The sequence below is a fragment of the Macaca mulatta genome, chromosome 12, assembly GCF_049350105.2.
Source record: "Macaca mulatta isolate MMU2019108-1 chromosome 12, T2T-MMU8v2.0, whole genome shotgun sequence".
In the NCBI taxonomy this organism is placed as follows: Eukaryota; Metazoa; Chordata; class Mammalia; order Primates; family Cercopithecidae; genus Macaca; species Macaca mulatta.
This window is the reverse complement of record NC_133417.1, coordinates 70,019,345-70,046,875: the sequence shown is the minus strand read 5'-3', so window position 1 is coordinate 70,046,875 and position 27,531 is coordinate 70,019,345. Positions and strand designations below refer to the sequence as shown.

At 35.2% G+C, this 27,531-nt stretch overlaps 1 protein-coding gene across 1 annotated transcript in view; it reads left to right on the top strand.

Moving 5' to 3' along the window:
• Window positions 1-26,545, top strand: part of SCN3A (sodium voltage-gated channel alpha subunit 3) — a 116,014-nt gene extending 89,469 nt beyond the window's left edge. Inside the window, exons 20-28 of the mRNA XM_015110270.3 lie at window positions 73-227; window positions 991-1,164; window positions 13,603-13,725; window positions 16,176-16,448; window positions 17,210-17,263; window positions 18,081-18,218; window positions 19,261-19,365; window positions 21,538-21,808; window positions 22,718-26,545. Coding sequence (XP_014965756.2) covers window positions 73-227; window positions 991-1,164; window positions 13,603-13,725; window positions 16,176-16,448; window positions 17,210-17,263; window positions 18,081-18,218; window positions 19,261-19,365; window positions 21,538-21,808; window positions 22,718-23,913 — 2,489 coding nt within the window. The 3' untranslated portion in view covers window positions 23,914-26,545. The remainder of the gene's footprint in view (window positions 1-72; window positions 228-990; window positions 1,165-13,602; window positions 13,726-16,175; window positions 16,449-17,209; window positions 17,264-18,080; window positions 18,219-19,260; window positions 19,366-21,537; window positions 21,809-22,717) is intronic.
• The last annotated feature ends 986 nt before the right edge of the window (window positions 26,546-27,531 follow it).

The window sequence follows — 27,531 nt, the reverse complement described above, 5'->3', positions numbered from 1 at the left end:
GGAACAAGAAAGTTTGTTTTTTCCTATTTAAGATGAAAATATATTTTTAAATAAACTATATTTGATTTTTAGGATGTATTAAAAAGTTTCCATTCTGTCAAGTAAGTACAGAAGAAGGCAAAGGAAAGATCTGGTGGAATCTTCGGAAAACCTGCTACAGCATTGTTGAGCACAACTGGTTTGAGACTTTCATTGTGTTCATGATCCTTCTCAGTAGTGGTGCTTTGGTAAGTGAAACGCATATTGGCAAGAATCAGATTCTGGTGAAATAGTTTATTCTCCAAAATTACCAGATGCGAACACTGAGCTTCAGAATCAAAAGAAAAGGCATATCTGTGTCTTGCAGAGCTTGGCACCCAAGGTTTAACGATACAAAATTCAGTTCAGAACAAATCAGCACCATGAAACAGCCAGATGGAATTTCTCATCTGGTGTTTATCTAACAGATGTTTTCCTCACTGAGACAACCATTTGCAGAGACATTCTGTAACCACGTTACTTTCCCTGTCAAATACCATCCAGTTTTCCCTAATAATTGTATTAACATTTATGGACTAAAAGTGTATTTTAGGTTTTTTTTTCATATATAATCAACTTATTCTCTCAAAATAAGCCAGATCGTTCAGGAAATTGTAGAAAGTAATGCTTGAATAGGCCAATTCTGTCCCTCATTAACAGAACTTCTAGTTATTTCTGAGTTCATATTACTTCATTAAAAGCATGTCTTCGTAGCAGTAATTGAGATAGAGACTTAGGGGTGAGAAGTAGGAAAGAAAGCACATTCTAAATCACTAAAGGCATGACATTTCCTTGCCAGCATTTTCACACTTAGTTTTAGTCTTTAGATTTTGTCTAATGTGCAATGTTAATGTAAAATATCAATAATCAAATTATTGTTTTGTACTCACTATTATACTAAGCAATTTTTTCAAATATTTAGAATATTTGAAGCAAGCCATTTAAGTAAAATAAAATATTTTTGATTCACAGGCCTTTGAAGATATATACATTGAACAGCGAAAGACTATCAAAACCATGCTAGAATATGCTGACAAAGTCTTTACCTATATATTCATTCTGGAAATGCTTCTCAAATGGGTTGCTTATGGATTTCAAACGTATTTCACTAATGCCTGGTGCTGGCTAGATTTCTTGATCGTTGATGTAAGTATCTTGAATGATTTTTATAAAGCTGTTTTTAAAAGAGGCAAGTTTGACATTTCATATATTTCTGTTATTAAAACTTTCACTAACGATGACATAATTATGCAGTTATTTAAACAAAACTATAATATATGCAATAATGAGGAATATCTCATGGGAAAGAGTAGAGGAGGTCCTAAAAACATGGGCAGTGGTTAAGAGAAAACACAGGGAGAGTTGTTCTATACCACAAACAGACAGCTTTTATTTTTTTGAAAGTTAAGTGCCTCAAGGTGAGTAATAGCTACATAATATGTTGATTGACAGATGTAAGCACTTAGCTTACTAACAGTTCAGTTAAAAAAACAAAGAAACATCTCCAAGAGGCAAAATCAAAAATGACTGAAGGTCAGAAATTGTGTAAACTGCACTTTAATCCCTTCCTACAGTACACGTGACTAAATACTGTTAAATTAACCCATGTACTGAGTTCATTCAGCCACAGCCACATACCCACAGACACAACAAAATGCATTTCCATTTTTAAATCAGTAGTTAGATCCCCATAACTAATCAGATATTTACCATGCAAAGAGTTAGGTGTAGGTCTGTTCTGAATCTGATTACCCTGGGGTGAGTAGTCACAGGAACATTGCCAATTATGGAATTTATCTGACTTGCAGCCTGTTTTTTTTTTTTATTTCAAATGACGGAGAAGCACTGGGACAACATGACAGTCCTGTGATTCCTTGTAGTCTGTGATATTCCGTTGCACAAGGCTTCACAGCCTCCTAATCTTCACAAATCAAGGTGCTTCAAATACTGTCTCTAGCCATTTCCTAGCAATCACAAAGCACTTTATTTTTAGCTCTAACACTTGCCAATAGGAATCAATGATTGCCATATGTGTGCATTCATTCTTTTTCTCATTTTTGACGAGTCTGGGTCTATCCAAATTCTACTCTTCTTCCTCCCACAAATACATATTCACAATTATATAACCAAAATGTGTTTAACCATTTAAGTTGATAAGAAATCTGCTGCCAAGTCACTTTTAATAGACCAGAAATGACTTTCAATTTCCTTGGCTGGCCTTTCATTAATAATAGAGATGAATTTCAACATAACTCTGAAAAGCTATCCACAAACGGAACCTTAATATTTTCACATTTTGCAGCTAGAGTGGACCTTAAGGAATATCTAGGCTTTATTTAAGACATGAGGAAACTAAAGCCTCAGTTTAAATATTTTTTGGAGATAGCACAGCTTCTTAATAATAAAGTTGATATGTGTCCAGATTTACTAATTCTCAATTCAGTGCTCCTTTCCCCCACAGATTTTCTGCCTAACTGATCCATTATAAATGTATTAGTTGTAATAGGCAGATGTGTGTGTGTGTGTGTGTGTGTGTGTCAGACTGGCATCAGACTGGCTTTGAGATTTAGCATTTAAAATCTCTACCTTCCCTGTGAAAGATGGAACACTAAATACATTCAATGATCCTTTCTGGTCCAAAAAGATTTTATCGTGTATGAATATTGTTAGCATTTTTTTTTTTTTTTGAGATGGAGTTTCACTCTTGTTGCCTAGGCTGGAGTGCAATGGTGCGATCTTGGCTCTCTGCAACATTTGTCTCTGGGGTTCAAGCGATTCTCCTGCCTCAGCCTCCCGAGTAGCTGGGATTACAGGTGCCCACACCACACCCGGCTAATTTTTTGTATTTTTAGTGGAGACAGGGTTTCGCCATGTTGGCCAGGCTGGTCTCGAACTCCTGACCTCAGGTGATCCACCCACCTTGGTCTCCCAAAGTGCTGGGATTACAGGCGTAAGCCACCGTGCCTGGCAAGATTATTTTAAAATGCGATAGAAGTTTTCTAGAATATTCTGACTTACATTTACTGAACTACTTCATTGTACTTTGAGTATTTCTGTGTACTTCCCTTATATGGAAAACATGATTACGATGTAAAAATCTCTTGAAGTTGGGGATTTTCCATCATGTTTTTATCCTTGCACACCTAACATAGACATTTAGACATCTTTGAGTAATGTTTCAATGAATGACAAAAGAATAGTGCCCCCAAATTACTTTGCTTTTAGTGAGTCAAAATTAGCAGATTGGAACTGGGTATGGAAAGCCTCCTCCTTTGGGTGAGTTATTGTATCTTAAATGGGTCTCTTTTCTTAGTTTTCCCAAAGCAAGGGTTAAATATATGAATTAATGCAACCTCAGATAACAGCTTGTCCTCAGAGTACTAGGGATTCACTAAGCTAAAGTAAACATAAGGTTAAAACAGTTTTTGAAAGTACAAATAAAATGGACTTAAAGAGTTTAAAGTCCATAGGGTATATCACGGTAACAAAACTAAAGAGTCACAGAAAGGTAAAGAAAGGAAGCAATCAATGAAGCAAGAAAATAAACAGAATAACCAAAAAAACTTCCTTTCAAATGTATCTTTCAAAAAATACATTCACATACTTGAGAAATAGGTCTGTGTAAAAAATGTACCCTCTTCAATTCTCTCTCGAAAAATAAAATTAGATTTATAGTGAGCTATCTTTGTAATATCCTAAAATTCATTCATTTATTCAATAAATATTTTTGAGTACCTTATAAAGGATCATATGCCATTCAAGACAAAGGAGAAATGAACAAAACAGACCTAGCCTTGCTAAAGCTTACACTCTATGGGAGGATAGGAACAGACAGGAAACGTGTAAACAAGTAAAATCTAAAGATAAGATAAAGGCAGATGGTGATCACTGCTATAAAATAAAACAGGGTACTAGGCTGGTAAATGACTGCGTGTTTGGGGAAGTGGAGGGAGGGCAGGAGCAGTGTGTCAGCTAGTGTCCAGGAAGGTGTCTAAGGAGGTGCATGGGGGAGGGTGCCAGTCATTCGGAGACCTGAGAGAAGAGAGGAGTAGAGGCGGAAGCGCCTGAAGTGGGAATGAGCCAAGGAGATTCAAGAGACGGAAAGAAAACTTGTGCACTTGTATGTGATGAAACATGAGTAAGAGTGGTAGAAACTGAACTCAAAAAGTACACTGTGGCCAGGGCAAGAAGTTCGTATTTTACTGTAATTTACTATATATCGTATATATTAATATTATGTAATCTATCACATATTAGTTATAATTACCAAGAGAAGCCCCAGCAGCAGGATAAGCAGGGACCTGGTCTCCTGTTATAAAATGATCATATCTGGCTATGGAGAGGGGGAGGCAAAGAGTAAAAGCAGAAAGATCAATTAGGAGGTTGTTTTAATAATGCAGGAAAGTGGAGATTTTAGACTAAGGTGATGAGACTTACTGATGGGTTTGATATGTGGAGTGAAGAAAAAAGAGGAATTAACAAATGGATTTTCTTTCACCGTGAACAAATGGGTAGAGGACAGAACCATTAACTGGGATGGGGAATATCAGAAAAAAGGTTTGGCAGGGTAGGTAGATGATGGGTGGGAGAGAGATGTATTCATTTGATATATATTCATTTGAGATGCTTATTAGACATTCAAAACAAAGTACTGAACTTTATATAGATCTAGAGCTCAGGAGAGAATCCAGAATCTTATGTACATAAATTTAAGGGTCATCAAGATGTATACGGCATTTGAAGCTACAAACCTGTTTTAGCTCACCTAGGCAGAGAGTGCAAATAAACAAGGGAACCCGGAACCAAACTCTGGAGACACTATAACATTTAGAAGTTGGGCAAAGGAGAACCAGCCAGTAAATTAGACTGAGAAGTAGTAATTAATAGGGAAACAAAATATGCATGGTGTCATAGAAACCCAGAGAAGATAGTTGGGTTTTTCCAAAGGAGAGGTGATCAATTTTATCAAAGGCTACAGTGAAAAAAAGTCAAAGATCAAGCAATACTCGTATATAAGATTGACATTTGGATTTGGCAAAATGAAGGTCATTGGTGTTGTGGATGAGAGAAAATAATGAAGATGAAGAAATGGAGACAGCAAGTATGATACTTCAGGATGGAATCAAGGACAACTCATGCCTCTGTCTTCCAGAATACTGCACTAGAAGGACCACTTTTTCAGATTCTGTACAACTCTTTTCTTCTCAGCTGAAGGTCAAAAAGATAATATGTTCATTTTAAAAAACAAAATATACCTTACTATATATTATACATTCTATAACTACACAAACTATACTATAGATGCTGCTATTGACCACACAATGAACTAAATACATCATTTAATTAATATTTATTTAAAATGTATTGAAAACATCAGATTTCTTGTGGTCCTTATCAATTTTTGCCGTCATCTCTGAGAAAATGCATCTGAGCATCTCTCATAAAAACTTCGTTTGATTCTAAAATATCCTAACATGCTGATGTGTGCAAACAAACTCTAGTAAAAGGTTCAACTATCGTGGAGTATTTATGGCCCACAGGTGATTTTCACTAACAGCACAGGTTAAAAGGAGATGCTTGATATTATGGCCTTGGAATTCTTTTCCTGCTTAATCACAGGCTCCTTAGAATCCCATCAGCTGCTCTGTTGAGGTGAACAAAAGCACCATAGGAACACTTTCTGATCCTAATACGTATTTCCATTTGCCAGCAACCCCTAGGATCTAGTGTTTCCTGCCTTAGTTCTTGACACTTATTATTGACATATTGGCATCCTCAATAATGGAGCTAGATTGTTATTAGTAGTAATAGTAGTAGCAAGATATTACGCCTAGTACCTTGTAAGCACTTATTGTGGGAATGGCACTAATTAAGAGCCTTACATAATAATAGTGAAAATTACTACCCTGATTTAATGCACACTGTGTACAGGTGCCACCGAAAGCACTTTACATGTGTTAACTCATCTAATCTTCAAAATTCTGTGAGTTAGAAACAATTATTCTCAATTTGCAGGTAGGGAAGCTAAGACAAACAGATATTCAGTTACTTTCCCGTGTTAACAGAGCTAATAAGTGGCCAAGCTGGATTTGGTACCCAAGTAATCTGGCTCTAATGACTGTGTTTCTAACCCCTACATTACAAACCTCTTTATAAATATCTCTTTTACTTACAAAGTATTTATTAATCTTTTTTAAAAACTTTTGATTTTTCATATTATTATTTCTATTTTGCTACAGATTTTATCTCTATTTCACAGGTTTAGAAATGTCATACAGCTAGTAGGTGGTAGAGCTACCTTTACCCAACACTGAGTTCTTTGATCCATATTTTACAACAGGGCACAGATCTATTTGGCATATCGCGCTGAACTAGTCAGAGTTCCCACATGACGCTGAAGGTGATTGCGTATAAGTGGTGGTGAATGAAAACAATGAGATGGTGCCTTGCTAATATGCAGACATCTGCCTTGAATTTTATCTAGTGCTCTTGTAGAGAGAATTAGAATAAATAAAAGAGCTTTGGGGTAAAAGAACTAAATAATTATAAATGATTGTCATTTCATATTAATTTCTGATCTGTCTCTAGACATATTTCCATGTAAACAGTCTAGTATGTGATTTAACTTTTTCTATAAATGTCTTCTGATAGAAATGATTCATTTTGCCCATTTCTTGGAAGAATTTAATTCTCCTTTAGCATTATTAGTTAATTAATAAGAAAAAAATTCTCACAGGCCAGTTTAAAAAGATAATCCTACTAATGTAGCTATAAATTTCTATAGCCCATTCTTTGAAAGAGTATGGATTTTAACAGAGACTTTTAATCTCTAATTCTGGTCTTTTGTTAAACTCCAACCCATACTTCTAACTGCTTCCTAAATAATACCTGCGAATACACCTACCATCTGCACACGTTCAACATGTTTCCCCTCTAAGTCACGCATTTCTTCCAAATTCCCTACTTAGTCTGAGGGTAATGTTTGTATAAATCCAGGCCAGATGTCATCTTCAGCCTTTCTGCCTTTCACCAATCAATCAGCAAGTTCTTCTCCATTTTACTAATAAATGAGTGGACAGTCTCGCCCCTCCTCCTCAACATATCAACACCACTGCAATCAACTGGGCCAAGCAATAGCTTACTAAATGTTCCTGCCTCCAGTCATGACCTCTGCAAATATGTATTTTAGGAAGACCTACCGGACCCTTTCTCTTCTTAAAGGCCTTCCCGTAGGATGCAATTCATTAGCCAGTATTCTAAATGGTGACAGTAAAGGCAAACAAGCGTTATCATTTGTAATATTAATAACAACCAACCTTAATTGAGCTATAAATTGTCCTTTGTCTTCAATGCTTAATTTGTTTAATCTTCACAACAACTTATGCAGCATCTACTGTTACTTTCCTAGCGTGTAGATGGGAAAATTGAGGCACAGAGTAGTTATCTAGTTAAGTAACTATATAACATACATTCATTGTGTAAAATGTCAAAAACAATTCATATCTTTCGAAAAAGAAATAATTACACCTGAAGATATAGTCATAATTACACACTTCATAAACAGAAATAATTATGCTCACAGTGAATCAAAGTTGCACTTTAAAATTTTTTCTAGTAGTGTGCTTGATTGAAGATGATGCATCTATTAACAAAGATACTTTGATTTGTTCTTTTTCAACATAAACGACATAGTGGTTATTTTGATTTAATCATCTTGAAATTGTCAAATTAAGAATTCCAGACAAGGAAATAAACAGAGAGATCACCTGATTCACAGTCTTCATTTTAAAGACCCCTTCCCCACTGCACATAGGGTTTGGAATGTTTAAGTGAAATTCCTGTGAAACTCATGGTTTCTCTGTACCATGTTGTAGTCAACAATGATGAGTGCACCAGATTTTACTCATCCTTTCCCCAGGGATGAACGCTTAGATTGTCTGCTTCCTGCTATTATAAACAATACCACAATGACCAAGGTGTTTGCTTTTATATAGCACGTGAGCATTGTGAATTTTCTAATCATGTATAAAGTTAAAGACCAATAAATAAACCGCAAAGATAAAAGCAGAAGAGAAAGCAAAAAGGTGGCCCTTGAATTATAAACTTACAAACTCCCCTTACATAAAAATAAATTATCCTTTTTTTTTTCTTTAGGAGACAAAGTCTCTCTCTGTCACCCAGGATGGAGTGCAGTGGTGCAATCATAGCTTGCTGTAACCTCAAGCTCCTAGGCTCAAGCAACCCTCCTGCTTCAGTCTCCCAAAGTGCTGGGATTACATGCATGAGCCACCTCCCCCAGCCTGGACTCCCATTTCTGACTGAGGTTGCATAGGGACTACACTTCCCACAGCCACTGGAAGGACTTCCCACAGTCTCTGGAAGCCTGCGCTCTATTCCTGCTGTACACCTTACCCACCCCAGCTGGCCAAATCCCTCTGTAACCAGTATCCCCAACCTCTCACCTTCAATAGAGTCCTCTGCTACCATTCCCATGGCACCTTTGTACCTGCCCTTCACCACTACCTGAGCCCTTTTCTAGGAACTACTCAGCAGATAGGAAATAGGGCTCCTTTGTCGTGGAAGCAGGAAGGTGTGCACCTAGCAATCTGAAATTCCAGGTGCCCTTGTCCTAAGAAATATTGAGCTAATCCATATGCTATTTAAGCCCCTCAGTACTATTACTGGGAAAAACTCAACTTCAAGATATACTGAAAGAGAGATCTGTGGTGTTGCAGGGAAACCCAATAACAATGTAGATAACTATTTAAATGTTCTGACCTCTGTAGCAAGTACCTCCAGAAGTTGTGAAGTTGTATTTTATTCTGCTCTCTTGAAGGGTTGGAGAGCGTTGGGTGAAGGGACTCAAGAGTGTCTAGCTTTCCTGTATACAAAATTTTAATCAGTTCTGTTTTCAGCTCCATCCATTGCCCCTCTGTTTTTGAGCAACCAAGGGCCTCCAGGTCCAGAGCCTTCTGAGCATTTGTTGAAACAATTTGTGTTGCTTCTGCAAGGCACCTGCATTTCTGCTGCTCTTTCTCTGATGAGAAAGTAATTATTCCTGTGCTTTCCACAGTCCAGAATGTTTTAAAACTCTTCTTGTTGTCTCTTGTCCTGTTATCTTTGTCTGTATTCCTTTGCTTTTCTTCTAGTTGAACTTCAATGGGGGGTATAAATAAATATGTTGTTCAAACAGATATAGTAAAAGTTTAGAAAGAATCTATGTGCTTTACTATTTGGTTAATGAGCTTTTACTGGATGAGTTGTAGGAGCTCTTTTTATATTAAGGAAATTATTTTGTCACATGTGGTATGAATATTTTCCTAATTTGGGCTTTTGTCTCTTGGATTTTTTGTTATGTATAAATTTTTCATATTGATTTAGTCAAATTTATCAGACTTTTTTTTCTTCTTGATTTTCTCATGTTTATGAAGACCCATTTCAAGACTGTTAAAAATATTCTGTTTTTTTTTTTCCAGTTTTTTTGTTTGAGAATTTTGTTTCTTTCTTTGTCCATTAGTTCATATTTTGTGTTTTAATGTTTGACCAACCGGGAACTTAATTTGGTATAAGGTGTGAGGTAAGGCTCTAGTATTATTTTTTTTCCATGTGGTTTCTCATTTAATGAATAATCAGTTGTTCTATTTCTCCTCTCATTTAAAATTCTCTTCTTATCCATGTGCTAAATCTCAGTATCCACATGCTAATTTGAGCTTTATTTTATTTCATTCCTTCTTTGTCTACTAATATAACAGCTTTAATTACTGTAGATTTATAATTAATATCTCGTGAAATGTGTCCTCTCTGCTTTTCTTCTTCCCAAAATTTTAAGTTATTCTTATACTTTTACTTTTTCTGAATTATATTTTTTAAGTTTTTGTAGTTAAAAAAGACTCCTACACAAACTTTTGTAAAAGTTAAGATGAAAAATGCATTTGTCAACCGTCTAAAATAATTAGGTTATTGTTTATAATATTTTTTCACTTGATTCTCTTATGGGATTTTTTAAGATAACGACAATATATAATGCTTTCTCCCACTTCTCTAATTCTTATAACTCTTCTTTTTCCAGAAGTGTTAAATAATAATGTTGTTGATGGGCATATTCTTTTATTCTGATTTTCATGAGAATGCTTATGGATCTCATCATCAAAAATTATACAAGCTTTTAGATAGAAATATATCATCAGAATGTATGGAGGTTATATAGAGTTTTTATCTTTTATGTTAGTGTTGAACTTTAAACATTGTCTTTAGCCATTTTCAAGGGAAATAAATTCCTATTGCTTGGTTCCTTAACCAATCACAGGATTTCCAGACTCTTCCTTGGAACCATCAACTCCATCCTGCATTATTCTTTTCTTTCTCAGTCTCAGCTGTCATAAGAATGTGGAAAGGTGTGGATGACAACTGAGCCAACCCCTGACACCTCTATCACAGACATTTCCATTTATTTACTGTGTAGTGTGATATGGTACCTAGAGTCATGTAAATTCATATTAAAAATATAGTTTTTGGAAATGGGTATCTCATACTTTGCACACATTGGCAAGAGTGCCTTTTATGTTTAGCACAGAAGAGATAAGATTAAAACACTATGTATTGAAAGGTTGGGAACAAATTTGCTAAGATGAAAAACACATTAGACATAAAAACAGAAGACCTAAATTCTAGTTATATGTTTACTTGTTGCCGTCTTTCCTTGGATTGGTCATTTCACTATTCTGAGACACAAAGATAACGAGTGAAAGAGATCACTGTGAATTGTAAAGCACCCTGCCAATGTAGTCATTATCTTCAAACTTCATGTATGTTGCAAATGTTTAAAATTCTTGCAAGGAGCTACCTCCACTTATAATAGAGATTTAAAAGATCTTATTTCAAAATAGCTTTTAAAGCATATTTTTTCACATCAGTTAAACCACTAAAATAAGGTTTTGCCTTATTCAAAATGACATTGTACTTAAGTCATGCAAACCGGAAAAAAAATTTATGTATACGATTGATCAGATTGTGATAATCTTATCAGAGTGATTTGCATGGAAAAATCATTTTAAGTTACTTGATTAAACCAATCTGCACTGAGTATTCTCAAAGTCCTAAAAATATTTTAAATTCCCTTTATTTTCCTATATAATTCAAATATTCAACAGATCCCAGCACAGATTTGTCAGAAAATCCAATGTCAGGTAGTTTTTGACGATCTCCCCTTGGGAACTTCCAGAAACTCTAGGACATATGTAGCCTAGAAATATGGTGCTAATTTCCTCTGATTCTCACATATTGTGGCTGCAACTCTGGCACTATGTCCTCTGGGCCATAAGGTCCATTAAAATAAGTGCAGCTTCATTAAGCCCAGCTTCTCCAACAACACACAATTCCATGCCATGTAGGGTGGTTAGATGCAGGTGGCGCCTTTCAACCTTTGAACCCATAACTTCCTATCTTTCCAGAACCCACTGTTCTGGATATTACCTTGCTATTTTTTTTTTTAAGAGAAAAGAGGCTCTCACTCTATAGCCCTGGCTGGAGTGCAATGGTATGATCACAGTCACTGTAACCTCGAACTCCTGGGCTTAAGCAATCCTCCTGCCTATGCCTCCCAAATAGCTACAGCTACAAGTGCGTGCCACCATCCCTGGCTAATCATTTTTTAGGTTTTTTTTTTTTTTTTTTTTGAGATAAGGTCTCACTATGTTGCGCAGGCTGGTCTTGAACTCATAGCCTTAAGTGATCCTCCCACCTCCGCCTCCCAAAGCACTGGGATTACTGGCACAGGCCATCACACCCAGTTTTACTTTTCTTTTCAAAGCATGAGCTTCCTTACTTCAAGGTCTTGAGAAATTTGCAGCCACGTCCCTTTAAAATCCCATGTCTCAAATAAAGGACTTTGTTGGGAGGTTGAGAAAAATCTTCAGATAGTAACTCTAGAAACATTAAGAAGCTGTTAATGCCTCCTGAGGAAAAGGAGCATAGAACATAAAACCTGTGTGTTCTCTAATAACCTTTCCAATCTTTCCAGTCTTCTATAACAGCAAACGTAAGACAGAAATGAACAGCTCAATCAATTATCTTGCCACTAATCAACTTTAGAAGTCAAGTCATGTATTATTCTGTTCAATTCTTAAAACGTGTGCTAAATTAAACAATGAGAGGACAGTGGCTTCATATGCTTTTAAAGCCTAGGTTCTGGTTTTGGTGTCACTCTTTATATCCTGTGTTCTTGGGCACATTATTGATTTCATCCCACTTCACAAGATTGTTGGGAGAATTCACTTAAATCCATTTTCAACAGCCTTTTTTCATGGGAAATTATGCCCTAATGCCCTTAAGCCACTGTGGATATAATGAATTAATTTCTCTCTTATGCATTAAGGAAAGCACTAGTTATGTACCATCTTTGAAAGAACTGAGAAGATGGTCATTCAAATCATTTTCTGTGCTCTATGATTCAGATGAAGAACAAACATTTTTAATGGATGCAAAAGGTTAAGATATGCTTTTGAAGTCAGATCATTTGGGTTCAAATCGCCAATTCTACCTCTTATTAGCTGTGCATCCTTTTTTTGGTGTGGGTGGGGGTGGCACTCAAACTTCCTCACACATAAAGAGGCAATGGTAATGGTAGCTATTTCTTTGGATTTATACATGAAGACATGTTATTATATTGAAAGAAAATTAAAGCAAATAAAGTTCCTCCCCCAAAAAGGACATGTCTTCTTTGATCTTTCATATATTTAAGTAAAATTTAGTATAAATACAGGTTGAGTCTTATCAAAAACCAGAAGTGTTTTGGATTCTGAAATATTCATTCTATGTCAGTTGAGCACTCCTAATCCAAAAGTCCAAATCCAAAATGCTCCAATGGGCATTTCTTTTGATTTTCAGTTAGCATTCAAAGCATTTTAGATTTCAGATTTTTAGATTAGGGATGTTCAGCCTGTGTCAGGAAGCTGTACCATCGCTCTGAATGATGAGGACTATATTCTAAATCTTAAGGCCAGTAGTTTGATAAAAATTTTCCCTGGAATAATTATTTATCCAACATATTTTGACTAAAGTATGTCTGCCCAGACAGTGTTAGACATGTTAAGAGAACTTTCATCCCAGCTGATAAAAAACTTACACGATCTGGAAAGGGAGATAAGGTATGTAATCAGTTAACGCTATTATATGGTAAATGCTTCCAGAATGCATAACCAAGATATTACATAAATTCAAGAGAGAAATATTATTTCTAATCAATAATATTAAGCACACATCCATAGAGGATCTGGCATTGAACTCAATCCTGATGCACAGGTTGAAAAGGGGCCCATGGTTGTAAAATATCTAACTGGAGGTATTGACGAGTGTTTATAAATATGGGCAAGTATTCTGGTTTCATTGGTTTAAAAAAAAAAAAAAAAAAAAGCAATAGTATGAGAGCAGACTGGCAATATAAGATGATCCCACTATGTGGAAGATGAAAGTTGCCAAGGTATGTTCAAATTAGTATTTAGTCCACACTAAATAGATACCACACCCTATACCTTCAGTCAACAGTTTATTTCTTGGTCAACTAATTAACATTTTTTCCTTTTGTAGGTTTCTTTGGTTAGCCTGGTAGCCAATGCTCTTGGTTACTCAGAACTCGGTGCCATCAAATCATTACGGACATTAAGAGCTTTAAGACCTCTAAGAGCCTTATCCCGGTTTGAAGGCATGAGGGTAAGAAGAATAGACACTCTAATTATTCATGTCAAAATTACATGTAGGTAATGATTTGGATAGAGAAGGGTGCCATACTCTTCTGATATTTATTTCATAGAATTACAGAATTAGAGCAAAAATCTTAGAGATCACAAAGCCTAGCCTTCTGAAACTGGAGTTTATTTAAACAGGCTCTCCGAATTTGGGGGGACAGAGCTGAGACTAGCATCCAAGTCTTCTTGTCACAGTTCAAATATGTTTCTACAGCACCCAAAAGCCTTCGACTGCCAGTTATTTCTTTTCATTGCTTACACACCTTGAAATGACTACTAACTACTGACATTCATCCGTGGTAGGGAGTTTCTTTCTCTCAATAGTTTGATTCCTTCAAAATTACTGGTAATGAATGAAAGGTAAAATGGGTTTTGTGTGCTTTGCTTCTTGAATTAATATCCGTATTAAAAAATTATTGCATAAGGAAACAACAGTAAATTTTAGCCTCTACAAATTGCTAAATAACATCCAAAATGAAGGGTTAAGGTAATTAACTAAGCATTTCAGGCTACCCCCCAGAATTTGTTTTATAGATCTTTTTTCTAGTTGAGCATTCTGAATGAGGTTCACTTTTTCTATAGCAGTTGTATCTTCCTCCCCAGCTGTCTTCCTTAATGTGTATATTATGCATCTAAACATAAAATCACACTTATTATAGATACCACCCATTTGCCATGACCCTCAGTAGAATTTAGCACAAAGGTCAGTTTTGTTTCATCTGGCTTGTGAGTGCATGTAGATATTTAATTTCTTCTAGGTCTTAGGGCTTTTATGTTAGGAGATGGTTTGTTTGGGGCAATAAAAATATTTCAACCTGGACTTTAAAGTTCACTCATCAGGGAGAACTAAGCCACTCTCCAGAATCATTGTAATCAAAGAAATATTTGGCTTTTACATTGTAATTTATTTCTTTGCTAATGTTAAAGAAAGTTAGATAAGATAAAATTCACAAAGATTACTATATAATGTCAAATTCTTTTCAAACCAAACTTTTACCATTACTCATATTACTTAAGCTCTCATTTGGTTCCATGGTTTCCCATTAACAGTTCATCTTTGAGGGGAGATAGCAATTGAGCAAAATTTAAAACTTATAAATTTTCTCTAATCTGAAAAATATTCAAAGTTTAGAATTTTTAATTCAGTCATATAGCAGAATTAATATTCCAGATGCAAATTACGAGAATGTATTATGCATTTACTTGAAAACAGGAGAACCTCTGGTGGTGTGTACCAAGCTTGTCCAATCCGCCTTATTTTGTTATTTTGTTGTTCTGTATTGTTTTAGGCTATTAACAGCCTGAAGCCGTGGTTTTTAGTTTCTATCTCTAGTGATAAGCGGAAAAGAGGGATGAGGAAGGGACTTTACTGGCCCAACCAGAAAAAGAAACTAAGAACCCAATGAATGTATCCTCTCCCTGGCAAGTAAAATGCATATGGCTTAACTTCCAAAAGAAACAAAATTCAAGTAGCATTGGAACTGTTTACAATTTTGGATTTCTGGTTTTGATGTCAATTTAAGATTTCTTGGTATTGATTTCTAAAATAACATTTGCAGTATTTTTAAAATAAAGCAATACTTTTATTTAATATAAATGCTTAACAGAATAGTCCAACATGAACTAGATTAAATTTAGATAAAAAAATTACTATCAACTTTCATAAAGATTTCAAAATACATCTTAATATCTTGTGAATGTAATGAGAAGTAAAGTGAATGAATTTCCCTTTCATGAAGTAAGTCATGAAATAGGGTTGATGAAGTAGCATGTGCTCCAAAGTGAACATTTAAGAGACTGTGAAGTAATAATAATGGGAACATATCCAGTACTGTTACGTCCAGATATAAATTCCACCTTTCCCCCTAACAATATACCTTTTTATTGAGATTTACTAACAGGGGAAAAAAGGGACCCAGTAAATTCCTAATCCTGTTCTTCATAGTCATAAAAAGTTAACTTGATCTGAGAATATAGATTTAAGGCATTTTTACTACTTTGTTTATTTGTAAAGGGTTTGTTGGTTCGCTTTTTCAAATTATTCATTCATTAACACTCTTGAAAATTAAAATGTATTGCTGAAAGACGATTATTTTTTCTGTTGGCATTTAATGCATCTTTCTTTTCTTTTTTCCCCAGCATACACACATTTTCTGACTCCATCTTACTATACCAGGTTTTTTATGATTTCTTTTCATATTGTAGCATATTTTGCTTTCCTTAAAATCTTAGATCTTTAGTTGTGTCATTGTTTTCCCTCAAATATGTGCTAGAAAATATTAGAAGAAATAACTTGTCCACCTAAATTTTTATTTAACTCTTTTCAAGCACATGTTAGTACGAAACAAATACACTGAAGGAATGGTTTCCATTCTAAAGGTTTGTAAGCTACGTTCTCCTCGTTTTCTCTTCTAGGTGGTTGTGAATGCTCTTGTTGGAGCAATTCCCTCTATCATGAACGTGCTGTTGGTCTGTCTCATCTTCTGGCTGATCTTTAGCATTATGGGTGTGAATTTGTTTGCTGGCAAGTTCTACCACTGTGTTAACATGACAACGGGTAACATGTTTGACGTTAGTGATGTCAACAATTTGAGTGACTGTCAGGCTCTTGGCAAGCAAGCTCGGTGGAAAAACGTGAAAGTAAACTTTGATAATGTTGGCGCTGGCTATCTCGCACTGCTTCAAGTGGTAAGTGGCTACTGTGTGAGTTTTGAAAAAATTTTCAAGATGTTTCAAGTAAGATTATTTCCCTGATGTTCTTCATTTGAATGACTAACATTTGACAGTATGAAAAAAAAGTTAATGATAACATCTATAATATCACCTTGAATTGATCATAAAAAAGATGTTATAGTTATTTTATAATACATTTTCCTCAGTGTTAAGCTTTTAGTATGTTTTAATGTGATTTTATATTTCTGCTTCCTTTTTATTATATTTTTGGGTACTGGTATCGTTTTAGTTTTCTGTATCAATTATTGCCAAAGGAGCAACTTTAGCATAATAACAATATATATAGCAAAATATATATAGCAAATATATATAGCAAAAATAACAATATATATTTGTAGTGATGAATTAAATGTATAAATTATTAGCCAAATACTTTATTATACCAATGTCTAGGAAATATGATTCTACTATGTGTGAAAACGCAAATCATAGAGCATATAAGAGAATTGGGACTGAGATGGCAGTTTCATGAATAAAGTCTTTCACTAAATTTTAGTGCAGGAAGAAAATAGAATACTTTCAAGGAAAAAAAAAGGAAACAAGTTCCAGACTTTAAATACAAATGTTTTTCTATTTCGATTTTATTTCAGTATCTTCATATGAAATTTCACAATATTGTACAAAAAGTTATTTGTTATACTGTCAGATTTTCATCTGGTTAAATGTCATTGTTGGGTGAAATTTTTATGAACAATTCCAATATATGTTATTTGCAGGCCACATTTAAAGGCTGGATGGATATTATGTATGCAGCTGTTGATTCACGAGATGTAAGTATCACTCAAATATTATTTATCGGTACTAGACTTCTTATGGCAAATACTGGTGGTAATTTAAACACTGAAACATCCAAAATTTTATATTAGAACATTTAATATTGCATATAAAAAATGAACACTCTGCTTCAATATACATGATGCTTGATTAATGTGTACCTAATACATAATATGTAGCTAATATGAAAGGATATCTAGCTGCACGGATCCTAAGACATTAGATTGGCCCAGGAAATAAGACTATTCTGAGTGGGCAAGTTGTTCAGTGGGGAAGTAACTTGTCTCTCCCTATCCCTGGAGAGTATGATAAACCAGACTCTGTGAAGCAGCTTCCAAGAATATCATGATACAGAAAAGCAGGCAAGTTTCAGGGACACTCAATTTAGAAAATGAAAATAAAAATAACTCCGCAGAACCTATCTGTGCTGAATTTTCCTCTTAGAAGTTGATGTTCTGCTCTTAAAGCCATATTTCCAAAATTCAGCATTTCCAAAACCAAACTGAAAATATTGCAAAAAAATTATGACATAATAGGCTCAAAATGTTTCCCTGCTTATATCACCATTATTTATGTTAAAGAATATGTTAAAGGTAATGCACAATGGGAAAACAGAATCAAGAACAATCATAAAACTTGCAAACTTTCATTTTACTAGATCATGCTAGTTTTAAAACATTGCTTTTGCAGAACAATATCTCAGGGTAAGGCAAAAGTAGCACTGTATTAAATAACAGCACTCAATAAATTCCTGATTTAGTGTAAGTATTTATAGTATTTGTAACATTATTGAATATTTTCAATGTCATTTAGGTTACGCTTCAGCCTATGTATGAGGAAAATCTGTACATGTATTTATACTTTGTCATCTTTATCATCTTCGGGTCATTCTTCACTCTGAATCTATTCATTGGTGTCATCATAGATAACTTCAACCAGCAGAAAAAGAAGATAAGTATTCTTCACGTTTTACCTTTCTTCATTCTGAGGTTCTGTCTGTTAATACAACCAAATAACCAGGATACTTGTAGTCATGACAGTCTTAAATCATGTTTATATTATTTTCAGTTTCCCATGTGGTTATAAAAGCTGCAGGGATTCCAGCCTCTAGTCAGTGGCTCTTCTCAAAGTTTATCTATTGGATAGCTTTACAACCCAAAACTGTGTCCGCGCCTTCAGACCCATCCAATGGGTCTCCAGTGCTTTAGCCTGGCTTACAGAGCCTTTCAGGAATTACCTCCACCCAGTTTTCCATCTTCATCTTTTCCTACACTTCATTCTATACATGTGTATTTCTCTACTACATAGTCACCACCCATACATCTACATGAGTTTTCTGTCCTTTTCTGAACAAGCATTCCCTTGTACCTCCATGGCTTTCTGTGATTTTTTTTTTTATCCTGGAATGTTCCTAGAAAACCTGTAATCATCTTTTAAGGCCTAGCTTAAGGGTAAGCTATGTAACAGCTTGTCTCTGAGGCTCTGAACTCATTGTTGCCTCTGCAGTACATTTAATTTTTTTTTGTCACATCAACATACACTGTCCACCTATGTTTTCAGTTTCCTGCTCCACTTAGAAGCAGAATACTGTATCTTATATATTTATGTAATTCTGATACCCAGCACATTGTCTGGCACACAGAAAGTGTTCAAAAACTGTTGAACGAAGAAGTAAAATTATCGACAGTGAAATGGACTAAGAAAATGTTTTCTGTTTTACAAAAATATATTTGAGACCCTCGTGCCTACTTTTAAACATAGTATAATCAAATTAGGATCCTGTAGTGATCAAAGTTTTATGTCCGTAAGGATTTTCCATAATATTAAGACAGTCAGAATTTCACATAAATGGGAAAAGCAGGATAAATGTACATGTAGCAGGATAATATCCACTTAAAACTTAGAAAAGATTAAAGGAAAGACAAACATTTTTTGTAAAAGTGCTATTGGAACACATATTAGAATTGTAACCAGTTTTATACTATGTCTTTACTTTGGAGGTCAAGACATCTTTATGACAGAGGAACAGAAAAAATATTACAATGCAATGAAGAAACTTGGATCCAAGAAACCTCAGAAACCCATACCTCGCCCAGCAGTAAGAATTACTTGTCTCCTTTAACGTTCCAAAGCCATGTGTCCATATGGTCAAATTGAACAATGCTCTGGAGCAGAATATATTAGATGATATCACCAATATTGAGCCCTAATTAAAAAGTTCATATTTTGTATCATAATTCACAACTTCTGCACTCATTAGGAGTTACCACATTCCAAAAAGGAGGTAATGTTCTTTATAATTTGTGAACTGAAAACTTCTAGCTCAGGGTTCCCAATAAATGCTTCCAGAGCAAGATTCACTTTCCTGCTACCAACAGCACACCTGGTTCCTCCTCCTTTAGCTTTCCCATCCCACTCTCCATGGCTTCCCTCTATACTCTCTGTTCCCTCCATTCTTAAGACTAGAAAATATTCCAAACCTGTTTAGAAAGGGAAAATATGTCATAAAAATTGTTTGTTTCACCAAATACACCAAAACAGAATAAGGCATATTCAGAATGCATACTCTGTAGAGCCTCATGATAATGGAATGATGTAATAATGATAGATTATGTTCACAGAGTGGGACTCTAACTCAGCTATTATCTGAGATAGGTAAAGAATAAGGAAACTGAGGCCCAAAGAACATATGAATCATGCCCCAAGTCACAAATCTTGTAATTGCCAGAACTGGGACTTGACAAGGCCTCATAAATTCTCTAAGTGACTTGACTTTACCGTATTTATAAGAGTAGTTGGAATGTGAGGGAGCAGGGTAAGAGAGGAAAGTATTGAACCAACTTTACTAGAGTTCTTTGGCTGGGTGCTGTGGCTTACGTCTGTAATCCTAGTACTTTGGGAGGCTAAGGTGGGCAGATTACGAGGTCAGGAGATCAAGACCATCCTGGCTAACACGGTGAAACCCCGTCTCTACTAAAAAAAAAAAAAAACAAACAATTAGCCGGGCATGGTGGCAGGCACCTGTAGTCCCAGCTACTCAAGAGGCTGAGGCAGGAGAATGGCATGAACCTGGGAGGCGGAGCTTGCAGCAAGCAGAGATAGCACCACTGCACTCTAGCCTGGGTGACAGGGCGAGACTCAGTCTCAAAATAAATAAATAAATAAATAAATAAATAAATAAATAAATAAAACATGGTCAGTTCATGACCTTTGATTTTTGGTAAGCCATGAAGTTTTATTTTAAGTTTTTACTCTAAATGATTAATAATATATTTCTTTAATAAAACTATATTTAATAGCCATATTAATATAAGAATCTTTGAAAGCATGTTGTTCCTGAGATGATTGTTAATAAGACAAAGAAAAAAACATTTAAAGTCATGCATTTTTGTTAAAGCATAGGGCATAGGTAAAGAAGGACAGATGGAAAGAAATACAGATAAATTAACAAACCCATACAGAGATTCACAGAGCTAGAGAAGTAGAATTCAACAGAAATGTGACTGATGTATTTTGGGGGAGGGAAATAAGGTATAAACCAAAATTTCTAAAATATTGATAAATGAAGTGGTGTATTCATCTATCTAAATGTCTGTCGATATTAACCTACTTTGTAAATCTTTGTTATTCATTGTCACTATTTTTTAATAAAAATTTTCATATTTATTCAAATCAAGCAAAGACTATACATATTATCAGCCAATTGCCACAAATTTATGTTTGTTTTTGTTTTGTTTTTTAAGAGACAGCACTTCACTCTGTCACCCAGACTAGAGTGCAGTGGCAAGACCATAGTTCACTGCAGGCGCAAACACCTGGGGTCAAGTGATCTACCTCAGCCTCCCTCGTAGCTGGGACTGCAAGCCTGTGCCACCATGCCTGGCTAATTTTTTTTTTTTAATAGAAATGAGGTCTCACTATGTTGCCCAGACTGGTCTGGAACTCTTGGCTTCAAGAAAGCCTTCAATCTCAGCCTTCCAAAGTGCTGGAATTACAGGCATGAGGCGCCACGCCCAGCCCTAATTTATGTCTCATCCAACTTTGTCTTTCCATTGGACCTAAATAAACCAAATATGCTTTGTTTAGCTATATAAATATTTTTTTTCATTTTTTTAACATGAAGAGAAAAAAAGCACACAAAATTGTTTGGGATAATATGAGGAGGGTGCACATTCATCGCCATATGTGGAAGGGCTTTATCTACAATTTTACTGGATTATTCTTTATGAAATATATATAGTAACCTTATCTCTCTTCTCTCACTTTCTAGAACAAATTTCAAGGAATGGTCTTTGATTTTGTAACCAGGCAAGTCTTTGATATCAGCATCATGATCCTCATCTGCCTCAACATGGTCACCATGATGGTGGAAACCGATGACCAGGGCAAATATATGACCCTAGTTTTGTCCCGGATCAACCTAGTGTTCATTGTTCTGTTCACCGGAGAATTTGTGCTGAAGCTGGTCTCCCTCAGACACTACTACTTCACTATAGGCTGGAACATCTTTGATTTTGTGGTGGTGATTCTCTCCATTGTAGGTAAGAACAGCTTAATTACCAAGAGGTACAGTTACAGAGAAACGGTTGCCCCAGGACCTTCCAGCTGATTAACATGGAAATTAGGTCTGAGAATAATAATGCATATAGATCTAAAGTTCAACACTAACATATATGAATAAAAACTCTGAAACCTGGGTTTATTCACAAAGCTAACTGGTTAGAAACCATTTTAGGAATACCAGGTTTGGGAAAGAGGTGAAGAAGACAGGAAATAAACATTATCAGGCACTCTCCTAATCTTAAACAAAGGTCACAGGCTAAAAGAGCCAGATGGCTTAAAAAACGAATCATTATAATGCAATAAAGTTGGTACTATAAGAAGCACTGAAAAGGAAGTAGCTGTCTCTGCTGGAATGCGTTAACACAGGCTTCCAGAGATAAAGGTAATGCATCCTAGGTGGGTTTTTAAAGAAAAGTTGAGATTAAATAGGAGAAAAAGAGAGATAGGGAATTATAGAACCCCAAATTTAGAAACTTCAACTTTAACCTCATGTCAAATATGGCCCATTTTTCTCTAACTGAAAAATATCATTAAAAAATAGAAAACAATACATTCAGAGATTTCAGAAATAATTTTTGTTTGTAATTGCCACAATTCATGTGTAGGGATAACTATTCATAGAAATTGGGTGTATATAATGTTAAATTGCCATGCTACCATTGGAGATTATTTGGATTTTGCAGAAATTCATATTGGTTTATGACATTACAGAATCATTGAATAAATCTCTGTAATCAATAATTGCTAATATCAGGGAGTGGATCCAAATATTTAGTAAAGACTGATACTCATAACAAGTTTGTTGTTTTCATAGACCTTAAAAAAGATAAAGGCATCAGGTAAGTGAAAGATATTCTCTGTTTAGCTGTGTTCTATGTTTTCCATAGGTATGTTTCTGGCTGAGATGATAGAAAAGTATTTTGTGTCCCCTACCCTGTTCCGAGTGATCCGTCTTGCCAGGATTGGCAGAATCCTACGTCTGATCAAAGGAGCAAAGGGGATCCGCACGCTGCTCTTTGCTTTGATGATGTCCCTTCCTGCGTTGTTTAATATCGGCCTCCTGCTCTTCCTGGTCATGTTCATCTACGCCATCTTTGGGATGTCCAACTTTGCCTATGTTAAAAAGGAAGCTGGAATTGATGACATGTTCAACTTTGAGACCTTTGGCAACAGCATGATCTGCTTGTTCCAAATTACAACCTCTGCTGGCTGGGATGGATTGCTAGCACCTATTCTTAATAGTGCACCACCCGACTGTGACCCTGACACAATTCATCCTGGCAGCTCAGTTAAGGGAGATTGTGGGAACCCATCTGTTGGGATTTTCTTTTTTGTCAGTTACATCATCATATCCTTCCTGGTTGTGGTGAACATGTACATCGCGGTCATCCTGGAAAACTTCAGTGTTGCTACTGAAGAAAGTGCAGAGCCCCTGAGTGAGGATGACTTTGAGATGTTCTATGAGGTTTGGGAAAAGTTTGATCCCGATGCGACCCAGTTTATAGAGTTCTCTAAGCTCTCTGACTTTGCAGCTGCCCTGGATCCTCCTCTTCTCATAGCAAAACCCAACAAAGTCCAGCTTATTGCCATGGATCTGCCCATGGTCAGTGGTGACCGGATCCACTGCCTTGATATTTTATTTGCCTTTACAAAACGTGTTTTGGGTGAGAGTGGAGAGATGGATGCCCTTCGAATACAGATGGAAGACCGGTTTATGTCATCAAACCCCTCCAAAGTCTCTTATGAGCCTATTACAACCACTTTGAAACGTAAACAAGAGGAAGTGTCTGCCGCAATCATTCAGCGTAATTTCAGATGTTATCTTTTAAAGCAAAGGTTAAAAAATATATCAAATAACTATAACAAAGAGGCAATTAAAGGGAGGATTGACTTACCTATAAAACAAGACATGATTATTGACAAATTAAATGGGAACTCCACTCCAGAAAAATCAGATGGGAGTTCCTCTACCACCTCTCCTCCTTCCTATGATAGTGTAACAAAACCAGACAAAGAAAAGTTTGAGAAAGACAAACCAGAAAAAGAAAGCAAAGTAAAAGAGGTCAGAGAAAATCAAAAGTAAAAAGAAACAAAGAATTATCTTTGTGATCAATTGTTTACAGCCTATGAAGGTAAAGTATATGTGTCAACTGGACTTCAAGAGGAGGTCCATGCCAAACTGACTGTTTTAACAAATACTCATAGTCAGTGCCTATACAAGACAGTGACCTCTTTGTCACTGCAACTCTGTGAGACAGGGTATCAACATTGACAAGAGGTTGCTGTTTTTATTACCAGCTGACACTGCTGAGGAGAAACCCAATGGCTACCTAGACTATAGGGATAGTTGTGCAAAGTGATCATTGTAACTACACCAAACACCTTTAGTACAGTCCTTGCATCCATTCTATTTTTAACTTCCATGTCTGCCATATTTTTACAAAATTTGTTCTAGTGCATTTCCATGGTCCCCAATTCATAGTTTATTCATAATACTATGTCACTATTTTTGTAAATGAGGTTTACGTTGAAGAAACAGCATACAGGAACCCTGTGGTCCTACTCTACAAGTCTCTCAAATGATCAGACAAAAGTGTTTTGCCAGAGAGATAAATTTTTTGCTCAAAACCAGAAAAAGAATTGTAATGGCTACAGTTTCAGTTACTTCCATTTTCTAGATGGCTTTAATTTTGAAAGTATTTTAGTCTGTTATGTTTGTTTCTGTCTGAACAGTTATGTGCCTGTAAAGTTTCCTCTAATATTTACAGGATTATTTTTATGCAAAGTGTTCTGTTTCAGCAAGTGCAAATTTTATTCTAAGTTTCAGAGCTCTATATTTAATTTTGGTCAAATGCTTTCCAAAAAGGTAATCTAATAAATCCATTCTAGAAAAATATATCTAAAGTATTGCTTTAGAATAGTTGTTCCACTTTCTGCTGCAGTATTGCTTTGCCATCTTCTGCTCTCAGCAAAGCTGATAGTCTATGTCAATTAAATACCCTATGTTATGTAAATAGTTATTTTATCCTGTGGTGCATGTTTGGGCAAATATATATATAGCCTGATAAACAACTTCTATTAAATCAAATATGTACCACAGTGTATGTGTCTTTTGCGAGCTTCCAACAGGGATGTATCCTGTACCATTCATTAAACATAGTTTAAAGGCTATCACTAGTGCATGTTAATATTGCCTATGCTGCTCTATTTTACTCAATCCATTCTTCACAAGTCTTGGTTAAAGATTGTCACATATTGGTGAAAGAATGAATTCAACCTGCTATCTGTCCATTATGTCAAGCAGAATAATTTGAAGCTATTTACAAACACCTTTACTTTTGCACTTTTAATTCAACATGAGTATCATATGGTATCTCTCTAGATTTCAAGGAAACACACTGGATACTGCCTACTGACAAAACCTATTCTTCATAGTTTGCTAAAAATATGTCTAAAACTTGTTTAAATATAAATAATGTAAAAATATAATCAATTTTATTTGTCAGCATTTTGTACATAAGAAAATTATTTTCAGGTTGATGACATCACAATTTATTTTACTTTATGCTTTTGCTTTTTATTTTTAATCACAATTCCAAACTTTTGAATCCATAAGATTTTTCAATGGATAATTTCCTAAAATAAAAGTTAGATAATGGGTTTTATGGATTTCTTTGTTATAATATATTTTCTACCATTCCAATAGGAGATACATTGGTCAAAAACTCAAACTTAGATCATTTTCTACCAGCTGTGGTTGCCTCAATATAACCTTTTATTCATGGAAGTTTTTTTTTATTCAACTTTTGTAGTATTTACGTATGCAGACTAGTCTTATTTTTTTAATTCCTGCTGCACTAAAGCTATTACAGATATAACATGGACTTCGTTCTTTTTAGCCATGAACAAAGTGGCAAAGTTGTGCAATTACCTAACATGATATCAGTTTTTGGTTTTTGCACAAACCAAAAGTTTAATGTTAATTCCTTTTACAAAACTATTTATTGTAGTGTATTGATGAACTGCATGCAGGGAATTGCTATTACTAAAAAGAATGGTGAGCTACATCATTATTGAGCCAAAAGAATAAATTTCATTTTTTATTGCATTTCACTTATTGGCCTCTGGGGTTTTTTGTTTTCGTTTTTTGCTGTTGGCAGTTTAAAATATATATAATTAATAAAACCTCTGCTTGATCTGACATTTGTATACATAAAAGTTTACATGAATTTTACAACAAACTAGTGCATGATTCACCAAGCAGTACTACAGAATAAAGGCAAATTAAAAGCAGCTTTGTGAACTTTTATGTGTGCAAAGGATCAAGTTCACATGTTCCAACTTTCAGGTTTGATAATAATAGTAACCACCTACAATAGCTTTCAATTTCAATTAATTCCCTTGGCTATAAGCATCCAAACTCATCTTCTCTCAATATAATTGATGCTATCTCCTAATTACTTGGTGGCTAATAAATGTTACATTCTTTGTTTCTTAAATGCATTATATAAACTCCTATGTATACATAAGGTATTAATGATATAGTTATTGCGAATTTATATTAACTTTTTTTCAAGAACCCTTGGATTTATGTGAGGTCAAAACCAAACTTTTATTCTCAGTGGAAAACTCCAGTTGTAATGCATATTTTTAAAGACAATTTGGATCTAAATATGTATTTCATAATTCTCCCATAATAAATTATATAAGGTGGCTAATTGGAATTCATTGGCTTCTTTCTGCTCAAGTCAATTTACACATCTCACTGACACCACAGAGATGCCAAATATTGCTTTGCAAAACCTTTATAATCATTACCCAAGTGATCTATAAGCAATATATTAATTGGTATGCATTTTACCTAAATGACCATCTTCCAGAATCATCAGAAGAGACTTTAGTTGAAAGGGAGAATACTTTAAAAAATATACCTACCTAGCTAAAGGATATTCTGAAAATACTGTCCAGAATAGAAAGTTGCTAACATAATTGGACATATCTTTGAAATAACTACTTCCATAATGAGACTTCATTATAAGATTCTATTTTGAAAATGCAGGTAGAATTGGCTGGGTGCAGTGGCTCATGCCTGTAATCCCAGCACTCTGGGAGGCCGAGGCGGGCAGATCACAAGGTTGGGAATTCGAGACCAGCCTGGCCAATAGTGAAACCCCATCTCTAGTAAAAATGCAAAAAAAAATAGCTGGGCATGGTGGTGCATGCCTGTAATCCCAGCTACTTGGGAGGCTGAGGCAGGAGAATTGCTTGAACCTGGGAGGCCAAGGTTACAGTGAGCTGAGATCGCGCTGCTGCACTCCAGCCATCTCAAAAATAAAAAAAGGTAGAATCAATCAAGTCGGCCATAGAAATAACAATACTATGAAATAAAATTTGAATCCACTGGTAAGTGATACTAAATGGCTGCTTTCTAATAAAGAGAAAACATTTGTATGTAGAGAAAAATGGGTGTTCTGGTTTTCAAATATTATAGCCAAAAGATAATGGCTATATAAATTTATGTATCTTAATAATTTTCAAAAAACTTGTATATGGTAAAATAGCACGACAACCATTTTTGTGTATTTCAAACAACTTAATAATCATACAGAAAGTCAGGTGACCATTTTTGCAGAAATGGAAAAGGTAAAAAGAGCTGGACTAATAGTCCTTACACTTGGTTTTTAGTTTCAATTCTGGCATT